Here is a 10,271-nt window from a genome sequence, read left to right on the forward strand (position 1 = left end):
TCAATAGTGACATTAACATGCACCAATTTGTTAGATTCCAGCACTATGAACTCAAATAAGGACCTGTCAGCAAAATAGGTATACAAGTTAACCACACAATTACGCAACTTTTACACAGACTAGTTTATTGCTTGTAGCTACCAATAAACACAACTCTACAGAAAAACATGCAAAAAGTCCACGAAACATGTTTCAGGCCTTGTAAGCACAAAAAATACAGCCATCGGAACACACTGCCATGGTAGCAGTTGCTACAACATGCGGCACGAACATCAGGCGGACTGGTCAACAGATCTCAGCAGCCGATCCGTTCATCGGTTAGGCTCTGAATCGGCACTAGAAATGCTTGCCCGGTCCCTGGGTTCTCCAGGGGACACTGTGGCTGTTGCCACAGCCTGTTTCTCAAGAAAGTCTGCCTCAAGAAGGTACTTGAGCTCCTCCTGTGTCAAAGCTTGCCTTTCGGGAAACAGCCGTCTCTGCAAACAGGTTGGAGAAATTGTGGGCGTCACTTTGTTTAGAAAACGATTTTCCACGGCACTGATAAGCAACCAGCAAGCTGCCTACAGCACTCATTACAACTAAAGAAATGTCTGTCTACTAGCATAGCAGTTAATTAGCATCGAAGACAACTCATAGCAGCCTCTAGTTTACTTGTGAGCTATGTTAGTTAACACAACTCACTTCTAACAGGTACAGCTTTTATCAACACAATTAACAATTGGAGCAAACAAGGGAAGGGGAATGAGGGGCTCATTATAAATATGAGAGAAGCCAACAGCCACAGAAACCAAGGGGCACAGGGGATTTTTTTTTCTAATTTATTTTTTGTGGTGTTGATCAAGTAAGAATATTACTGAATATGTTGGCGCTTAAAGCTAATTGATTAGAAAAGCAGAAGAAAAAATAACCACATGCCGCCGGTGGGATCCGAACCCACGACCTCCGAATTACGCGTCCGGTGCTCTACCTCTGAGCTACGGCAACGGCTGTCAAACCTTCTGCTTTCGGGGGTATTTATGTTTACAAATAACCTAATCTTGAGTGTGCTCATCAGCGCCACCCACGTTCGTAAGCGGCGGACATGAGTTACCGCTGGTGTGACGTAGAACGCCATCGAACGGAGAGGATGGAAGCTGCGTGAGAACCCTCTTATGCTTCCTATGGCGTCAAGGCTGCCAGAACCGAGACCCTCGCTAAGTATTCTTACTTGATCAACACCACAAAAAAAATTAATTAAAAAAAAATCCCCTGTGCTCCTTGGTTTCTGTGGCTGTTGGCTTCTCTCATATTAACAATTGGAGTTTGTTATGTGAAAAAGTGCACGTTAAAGAACCCCACGTGGTCGAAATTTCCGAAGCCCTCCACTACGGCGTCTCTCATAGCCTTAGTCGCTTTGGGACGTTAAACCCCATAAACCAAACCAAACCACTATTTACGAACAAATGCTAAATGTAAGCTGTGTTGCCTAGAGGTCATCTGCCTGCAATATCATTGCAGACAGAGCGTCCGCAACTGCAAGCTACATGAAAGTAGTAGAAACCATTTATTTATTACAATACTATTCATTGAACAATGACCAATTCCAGTTTAGCATAATATAGGCTAATATGCATGATTCAATAGCAGCAAGTAAGCGTACATGAGAACAATCCATAATAAATAGCCTAATTAAACACTATAACAGTACAAAAAATTTTGTAAACATGAAACAAATTTCCGCTGCCAGTGGCAATGTGAAATGTGGCAATATTGCAGATGAGAGCACAACATTAACTGCGAAACAGAGCAATAATTTATAATACTTAGAACAATATATTTAGAGCAAATATTACCCTTTTCAGTCACCATTTGACATTTCAATTCAAAGTAAATATTTCTCCATCAAAATAGTATAACCAGGCATCAAGAAAGGCAATTCGTCAGTTTTGGAATGGAACAAATGAATGGTTATCTTTTTCAGGCAAGTATAAAACTTAATAGAAACTGTTATATTAAAGTATCATCTTTTTTGAAGGTGCACATGATGCTATAAGCTTAGAAAAAGAAAACTGACATTAGCACTGGTGGCAAAATCTATCTGCAAAAAAATGACAGAGGACGTGCGACCCCCACTCCTTGTTCGGAGAAATATTTCCTGTGCCCACTAGCTGAAATAAAAAGGCATCCTACTGGAGTATGGAGAATGCTAAATCCACCAACCACAAAGAACTAAGTGCTAAGTACAGCCCACTGTGAGAAAAAGCTGCAACTCTGCAATGTACACAATTGTGTACGAAACGACTGAAAAGGAAGGTGAAGCTCTCTTAGAGAGTTTGATGGGATACAAGGGTTCAAATGCACGAAGCTTGTAGGTTAAGCTTGTTTGTTTGTTTTGTGGGGTTTAACGTCCCAAAGCGACTAAGGCTATGAGAGACGCCATAGTGAAGGGCTCCGGAAATTTCGACCACTTGGGGTTCTTTAACATGCACTGACATCGCACAGCACACGGGCCTCTAGAATTTCTCCTCCAAAGAAATTCTCCTCCAAAGCTCTCTGTGAAGCTCTCTGTGAAGCTCTCTTAAAGAGTTTGATGGGATACAAGGGTTCAAATGCACGAAGCTTGTAGGTTAAGCTTGTTTGTTTGTTTTGTTTTGTGGGGTTTAACGTCCCAAAGCGACTAAGGCTATGAGAGACGCCGTAGTGAAGGGCTCCGGAAATTTCGACCACCTAGGGTTCTTTAACATGCACTGACATCGCACAGCACACGGGCCTCTAGAATTTCTCCTCCACAGAAATTCTCCTCCAAAGAAATTCTAGCCGCAGCGGCCGGGATCGAACCCGCGTCTTTTGGGCCAGCAGCCGAGCACCATAGCCACTGAGCCACCGCGGCGGCGCTGTAGGTTAAGCATACCAAGTTCTTTTGCACTAGCATTCAAAGTGATAACATAATTGCTGATTAGAGACGCAACTATCTTCGGGCTTTTCCTGAAAGGATCAGAGTTGTGCGGAGAAACTAGACAACAATGCCATCGTTTGTGACATTTCATGTTTGCCCCGTCTTCGCCAACATCCTGCCGTGCAGTGTCCACTGCCACCAAACATGGCTTTGTGGCCTTTACATTCGGTGGCATTGCTTTCCTATCTCCGACGAAATGTTTCTGCACTGAAAATGTACTGTCGCCATTGATGGCATCATCATCATGGCATCACCCCCTGCCCACTGCTGCGCACTCCAGAAAAGACTGAACGCCGCTGCAGTGTAATTCAGCAATTACATCGTCACTTTAAATGCTAGCAGAAAAAGATTAAAAAGATTCTGACATGCTTTATCGGCAGCTTTCACACCTTCCAACCCTTTAAGCTCACCGAATTCTGGAACCTCTTCAGCTGCCCTTTAAAGGGAAACTGCATAGGTTTTAGAAATCAGCGAGCTTAAGAGGGTCGAATGTGTGAAACTTGGAGGTAAAGCATGCGAAGTCTTTTTGGGCTAGCACTTGAAATAGTGAAGTAATCGCCTGTTAAAATCCGGACGCCCTTCAAGCTTCTCCGCAGCGCACAACGCCAAGTGGGGGGCGCATGATGACATCATCGAAGGTATCGGTCCATTTCCAACGCACAAATGCCTGCTTTGAAGGAAAAAAACCAACGCCACCGAAGGCGAACCCTGCCGAGAGTTGTTTGGCAGCGTCTAAAGCGTGAGGGCAGGATGTGGCTGACGACAGCGGTAATTTGAAATCATACCTTCCGTGACATCACGCTGAGTTTACCTGCACTCCTCTAGTGCATTGAGGAGAAGCGCAAATTTCAATCGTCGATTACGTCACTATTTTAAACGCTAGTGCAAAAACACTTGGCATGCTTTACCTACAGCTTACATAGATTTGAATCCTTGAATATCGCGAAATTTTCAAAAAAGTGCTGCAGCTGCCCTTTAAAGGGTTAAACTTGAATAGCAAAATGTCTGACTTGAGAGCTAACACCATCAATATATTGCATTTGGGCTGAACTTGCACTAGGTTAATAAATACACAAAAAAGCATATTACCCGACTTTCACATGCAGGCTTGCACAAATGCATGCAATGTCTGATGCATTTTTAAAGTTACCACAAGCATGGAGAGTTCCTCGCCTAGATTCATTGGTTACTTTTGCCTCACTGTACTGATACTCAACTAATGATACTCATGGGTGGTATCTGTCTGAGCAAATGCCTCAACTTAGCGGCATTCTCTGGCTACATTGCGTCTCTTTGCAACTACAAGGTTTTAGGGAAAACCATACGCATTTATTATGAACTAGAAACGTTAAGCTTAGGTAAATAAAATTAATCCCAACCACCATCTTGAAAAACACCTACGAACAAGACCACTGTGTATTTCAGCACACACTGATCACCGCATCGTATAGCCTGGATCCCGTCTTATAACAAGTATTATTTTGACCATTCATTTTTCAGGTTTCTGACACAAGTTCTGGTTTTAACCAAAACTTGCGTCAGGTGGTATCACCTTCCCCATACAAGTTTTGAATTTCTGGACAATGCTACATTTAAAAAAATTGTTAGTTTTTTTTTTTTCCGAGTGGGTGCCTGCTACTATAAGTTTCGTTTGCTGTTTGCATTAGACCCATGATGTACCCCACTCTCATCTTAAAGCCTCAAGGCGCTGAGGAAAATTAAAGTTACTTAACTAAAAAACACCAGGGGTTAATCATTAGGAGGTAACTGTGACTATTTCCTCACTGCAGACAGGTAACACCAAAAGTCTAACCTCGATGTAAGTAGCATGGACTGGTGCGTCACTGTAGTCGTCCCCGGGCAAATAGGCCGTGGCCTGCGGCGCAGCCGAGACTGGCTCGGAGGCGATCAAACGGCCCGTGTGGTCCTGACGGGCTTCCCCCAGTACAGCAAGCATTTCTCTGGCCGTCACGTCTCTCGTCCTGCCTTTCAGTCTGGCCAGCTTGGACTCTGAAAAGTGCGAAAAGCAAAAAAAAAAAAGAAAACAGAACAGAACAGAATACTACAATCTGTTGGTCACAACCCGGCGACCCCGATCAATCGGCAGGTGTTATTTTTCAACCACACCGAGCGAATGGACAGTGGCGGTGATGCACAATCGCGTATGAAATAGAGGACGGGTTTCGTACCTAAGGTCGCCACATAATGTTCGGTATCTGGAATAGCCCCAGGTGGACTGAAGTTGTCTTCGAAGGTCAGTTCTGCACTGTTGACAGCGCTACCGTGACAGCCCCACGGCTCCGACGTTGACGCCATGCCCGCCGCTGCTCTGACGACTGCAAGACGACAAAAAAAAAAAAAAGGTTATGCAGCCGCTTCCGCCACCTACTGGCACTGACACTCACTACTTGTTTGAAATCGCCGCGAATGCACCGCACATTATTGCATAAAGAGTTTAAAAGCGTTACGAATGCGCGAACTTATTCTAATTAAAGTGGTAGTAAAAGATCACTGCGCTGAATGCACTTACCCATTTCCCGACAAGGCTACTGACTAGCTCGTTTCTTGGCGTTACGTTCCATACAAGACTGGAAATTTCGAACTTCGTCTTGGCACTTGCGCCAGTCGCGGTGCTCAGCCATGCACTCCTGCAAAAACAAACAAAGGGAGGGTTAACCAGCCACCTGAATGTAAGCAATGTCAAGTTGACATAAGATGTGGTCCGGATCCGATGATGCAACTGCCGGCATGACGACCGAGTCGAGTGGTAGGCAGAGAAACGTCGGTTCCAAATGCACTCACCTGCACAGCGTAGTGTAATTCAATACAGCCCGTCTTTTTCAGCATCTCTTCAACAGGATCAACAGCACTGTCTTCGGACGACGGTCTTTTTGAGTAATCATGCTTGAAGCTTTGAGTAGATGCAGAAGTCGTGGGCGCGGCCATTAGTGGCTCCGATTGCGATGCGACTAACTTTGTTTCTCAAAGCTCTGACTTAAAAAAAAAAAAAAGCTTTTATGCCATAGTAAATAAAAACTACAAAATAACCATTATTCAAGGCTAACTTGTTTATATTTTTATTTACGCAAATGTGTTAATATTTTTATTGTGGCAAAACAACTATCGTACTTTCCTAGTAGCGTTAGTTGCGTAGTGACGACAGCTGCGACCACTGACGTCGAACAGTAGAATTTAGCCCTTTGGCTGTCAAGATGGCGTCGACCAGAGACCGCCGGCATACAGAGACCGAATCTGTCGTCGATTATGTCCAAGTCGACGGCTTGGTTGTGCTCAAGATCATCAAGCACTGCAGCGAAGAAGCCGGAGGCCTTCTGGACGTCGCCCAGGGCGTTCTTCTGGGTCTCATAAACTCCAACTTCGTCGAGATCACCAACTGCTTCCCCATCCCTCCGCGCCATGCCGAGGAAGAGGAGGCCGATGACTTGGAATACCAGATGGAGATGATGCGCCAAATGCGGCACGTCAACGTGGACCATCTGCACGTCGGTTGGTACCAGAGCTCCAACTTTGGCAGCTACTCGAACCGCACGCTGCTCGAGTCCCAATTCGGCTACCAGACCAACATCACCGAGTCCGTCGTACTCATCTACGACCCCATTCGCACCACGCGGGGATTCCTTTCTTTGCGCGCGTTCCGCCTGAGCCAGCCGGCCATGAAGCTGCTGGCCAGCAACGAGTTCAGCGCCGAGCAGTTCAAGACGGCGCGCTGCTCCTTCGAGAACATGTTCGAGGAGATCCCCGTGGTGATCCGCAACTCGCACCTCGTCAATATCTTGCTCTGCGAGCTGACCGAATCGACGCCCGTCGACGTCGGGAAGCAGCTGCTGGACATGAGCACGGCGTTTGTTTTCGAAAAGAACCTGCAGGCTATGATGGCGTGCGTCGACGCACTCAACCAGGAGACAAACAAGTTCATCAACTACCAGCGCCAGGTTCGTGCCAAGGTTTCCTCAGCCGCCGTTTTGACGGCGTCAAAGTTGTGCAGTCTTTGCCAGGGGATGAATGTCTCATTTCGTGCTTGACCGCTACTGGTTCCAGGCCATACAGCACTAGAAAGTTTCGTAGATTGGGAAGAGAAGTTCTCGCCGCTGTTCATATTTTCAAAACGCGCACGTGACGTCATGGATGCCATGATGGTAGGCCTCGCATACCTTCCACAGTGCGCATGGTGACGGTACGTGGGTTTGATAAGTGCGCAGCCCTTCACTGTGGGCTTGGGGTAAAAAAAAAGAAGTATGCCTGTGCACTTCTAAGGCGATGTGTGACCAAATCAACCGAAACGTAAGCTGTCTCCTCGAGAGAGAGAGGCAAAGGAAGGCAGGTAATGCACAGGACATTGGCAACCCTTTCTCTGTCCAACCCTTACTTTCTCTTCTCTTAAGGGGCAGTTCAATTGTCTGCCAGAGTGAGGCAGTTGTACTCTATCTTTCCCCATAACCACACGCGCACGGGTTTATGAATGCAATTTTCATTTGCACATCGGCCTTAGAAATTGAGAAACCACCCATTTGTGTTTCACATGAGTGAGAAACACTCATGTGAAACACTTTGGGTGATGCATTTCTGTGCATTTTGTAATGTTTGGTTTGATTATCTTGTCTTAACCGGAGGCGCATGCTGTTTGCTGAGCTATAGCCCTTCAATGGCTGAGTTAACATGACAAAGCAGGGCCTAGCTGGTGGCTTTTGTCATGCTAAATATCAGCTGAAGTTCTCGTGTCTGAGATTTGATAATTACATCACGAATGGCATTACCACTTGCGTTTATAGTTTGGGGGGGGGGGGGGGGGTGCGTACAAAACATCCACTTTGAAGTTTCAGTTGTAGTGTGGCGGGTCATGACTGCCCCTATATGGTTAGACATAGGAGTGAGTGATGTAATCGATAAATTTAAATGTTTATAATCTTATCTGAAATGCTTACCTGGGCATCTCTCTTTAATGAGACACAGACGGCAACTTCATGCAAATATTGTTCTCAGTGAAAATATGTTCTCTGGGACTTTCCCGGGGGTACGTTGACATTTATCACACACAGGCCTTTAGGTGTGTAGTTAGATGTTCTGGCGGGAGCTCTCGCTTACAGCTCGTAGAGCGATCGCACGTCCGGGAAGCTCACAAAGATCAGGTCAAGCGGTGGGCAGGCTATCGAAACAGGATACAGAAAGTCCGGCAACAGAAGTGATGTTCTCAACGAAAACAGTGGTGTAGCATTGCCTCTGAGATCTGTGCCAGAAAGTCGCTGTCATTGGCTCGTTGCGCAAGTTTTACTTGCAAAATCAGCCACTGATGGCGCCACCTGTATTTAATTTTTTTGCTCTTTTTCCAGCTTATGAAAGCTCACTTTTTGATGAGAGTGGTCTCTATGATCAGAATGCAGTACTCTTCTCAATACAGGCCAACTTTAATTTGTCGTCAGTGTCTCCTTTTAAATGCTGCAGCTGCACTCTTTCTTCTCGGGTTATGCTCATCACTGGTCTCCATTAACCACGCTCCTTTTTTTTGTTTGCTTGTTCCAGGTGATGCGCCAGCAGCAGCAGAAGCAGCAGTACATTCAGAAACGGAGCCAGGAGAACAGCGCCCGTGCCGCCAAGGGCGAACCCCCGCTGCCGGAGGAGGACATCAACAAGCTGTTCAAGCCCATCCCCACTCCCTCGCGCCTCGAGTCGGTGCTCCACTGCGGCCAGGTCAACTCATACTGCCAGCAGGTGGCGCAGTTTGCCACCCAGAACTTGGGCAAGCTCTTCATGGCCGAAGCACTGCAGCTAGAGAACAAGCCCTCAGCGGGAATGCTCGTGTAAGGAGGAGCCGTACGGGGGTGGGTCTTGGTCGAAGCTGCCAGGTAGACACATGCCATGTCTCAAATGGGCATGCGGAAGCATGGGAGGCACACCTCGATGGCTCATCACAGTTGGCACACGCCATTTCCTTTCTGTTCTCTAATTTTTTTCTTCTTTTTTGTATTAGAAACTCACCTGATCTACATGGCATGCACAAGTATGGAGGGCCAGCCCTGATAGCTGCTCAACGTTGATGCATATAGCTTCTTCCGGAGCAGAATTTTTGACGCTTTGCCTCGGTGGCAGCCTCCATTTGTAATTTTAACATTTCTGTGGTGTCAAAACTTATTCTTGTTAGCAATTTCAATTTTTTTTTTGCTAACAATGCTTTAACACAACTCATATTCAGTGTTACGATCCCATTTTTATCCTAATTTTTTCATTCCTCTGTGTCCAGTTCTATTGCGTTCTTACCCTAATCGAAATTGATCTAAATCTTGCCTTGCCCTTAACCAGCCTCTTTTTGAGGTTCTTTGGCTTGCTTTCCGATAATATTTGTATTCTTTGCTGTACCATTTTGGGGCTTACTCTTCAATGTGTGTCGATGGCCATTGTCACTTCCATGGCGCGTTGCAGCAGACAGTCATGCCAGTATTTGCACTTCGACACAGCGAAAGACCTCTAGAAATAAAGATTTTCTTTCTTGTTAATGCTGTCCTCTCTCTTTTGCCTCACCCAAAAGCACTGTGTACATTTTGAAATCTGTTCTTCAAAACATAAGTCTCTGCAGTTAACGGTTTCAGCATGGTAGTTCTACATGTACAAGAGCCAAATTTAATTTTGGGCTCTGAAATCCCTCCAACTTTAGTACACATTTGTGTACTTGTTAAGAGAGAGAGAGAGAGAGAAAACTTTTATTTAAAAAGAGGAAGGTTGCTCGAGCAACTTGGGTGGCACCCCTAGTCCAAGGCGCCACTGGCTTTAGCTGACTGACGGACTTGCTGAACCAACTTAAGTTGCTGATCCAGGGTCTCGCTGGTCAGGGCCACCTCCCACTGCTCATATGTCGTTGGGTTGGATACAGTTAAGTGTTTTGGTTTCGTTGTACATTCCCACGATATGTGGTAGAGCGTAGGGCAAGCTCCACACCAAGGGCATGTATTCTGATATTGAGTGGGGCTAATCTTGTGTAGGATGAACAAGTTAGGGAAAGTGTTGGTCTGAATTTTCCTCCAGTCTATGGCTGCGCAGGAGTCTAGTTTTATGTGAGGGGGTGGGTATTTTCTGCGCTCCAGCCGAATATGTTCTAATCTGTCGCCATAGGTGCTAGGCATGGGCGTGGGGTAGGGATGAGGATCCGCCCGATGGGTTAAATCTCGGGCTAGATCGTTGGCTACCTCATTTCCAGCTAGTCCTTCGTGACCAGGTGTCCATGTTAGTCTGTGTGTTAGGCTGAGATTGCCAAGTAGCTGTGTTGCTCTTGAGGGAAGCCTGCCATTAAGAAAGTCTCGGCAGGCTTGTTGGGAGTCTGTTATAA

General features: G+C 46.0%; 3 protein-coding genes across 3 annotated transcripts; 1 reads left to right on the top strand and 2 right to left on the bottom strand.

Annotated features, from left to right (window-relative positions):
• Positions 1–104: 104 nt before the first annotated feature.
• On the bottom strand, positions 105–5,588 carry LOC149332490 (coiled-coil domain-containing protein 32). Its single transcript, XM_089558088.1, has 4 exons — positions 5,466–5,588; positions 5,125–5,271; positions 4,749–4,945; positions 105–476 (listed from the first exon to the last, which is right to left on the bottom strand). The coding sequence occupies exons 1-4, from the start codon at positions 5,467–5,469 to the stop codon at positions 312–314; spliced, it is 513 nt and encodes a 170-aa protein (XP_089414214.1). The 5' UTR covers positions 5,470–5,588; the 3' UTR covers positions 105–311.
• On the bottom strand, positions 5,466–5,905 carry LOC149332491 (uncharacterized). Its single transcript, XM_089558089.1, has 2 exons — positions 5,738–5,905; positions 5,466–5,583 (listed from the first exon to the last, which is right to left on the bottom strand). The coding sequence occupies exons 1-2, from the start codon at positions 5,879–5,881 to the stop codon at positions 5,482–5,484; spliced, it is 246 nt and encodes an 81-aa protein (XP_089414215.1). The 5' UTR covers positions 5,882–5,905; the 3' UTR covers positions 5,466–5,481.
• Positions 5,906–6,120: 215 nt separating this feature from the next.
• On the top strand, positions 6,121–9,444 carry eIF3h (eukaryotic translation initiation factor 3 subunit h). Its single transcript, XM_089558093.1, has 2 exons — positions 6,121–6,888; positions 8,474–9,444. The coding sequence occupies exons 1-2, from the start codon at positions 6,148–6,150 to the stop codon at positions 8,753–8,755; spliced, it is 1,023 nt and encodes a 340-aa protein (XP_089414219.1). The 5' UTR covers positions 6,121–6,147; the 3' UTR covers positions 8,756–9,444.
• Positions 9,445–10,271: the final 827 nt, after the last annotated feature.

The sequence above is a fragment of the Amblyomma mixtum genome, chromosome 8 (assembly GCF_055824585.1).
Source record: "Amblyomma mixtum isolate Tamu chromosome 8, ASM5582458v1, whole genome shotgun sequence".
NCBI lineage: Eukaryota > Metazoa > Arthropoda > Arachnida > Ixodida > Ixodidae > Amblyomma > Amblyomma mixtum.

Coding starts and splice junctions, on each gene's coding strand:
- LOC149332490 (XM_089558088.1), bottom strand. Junction 4,946..5,124: donor ACATTATGTGGCGACCTTAG/GTACGAAACCCG, acceptor CGCACTTTTCAG/AGTCCAAGCTGGCCAGACTG. Junction 477..4,748: donor TCCATGCTACTTACATCGAG/GTTAGACTTTTG, acceptor ACCTGTTTGCAG/AGACGGCTGTTTCCCGAAAG.
- LOC149332491 (XM_089558089.1), bottom strand. CDS start 5,881: ATGGCCGCGCCCACGACTTCTGCATCTACTCAAAGCTTCAAGCATGAT. Junction 5,584..5,737: donor AATTACACTACGCTGTGCAG/GTGAGTGCATTT, acceptor TTGTTTTTGCAG/GAGTGCATGGCTGAGCACCG.
- eIF3h (XM_089558093.1), top strand. CDS start 6,148: ATGGCGTCGACCAGAGACCGCCGGCATACAGAGACCGAATCTGTCGTC. Junction 6,889..8,473: donor TCATCAACTACCAGCGCCAG/GTTCGTGCCAAG, acceptor TGCTTGTTCCAG/GTGATGCGCCAGCAGCAGCA.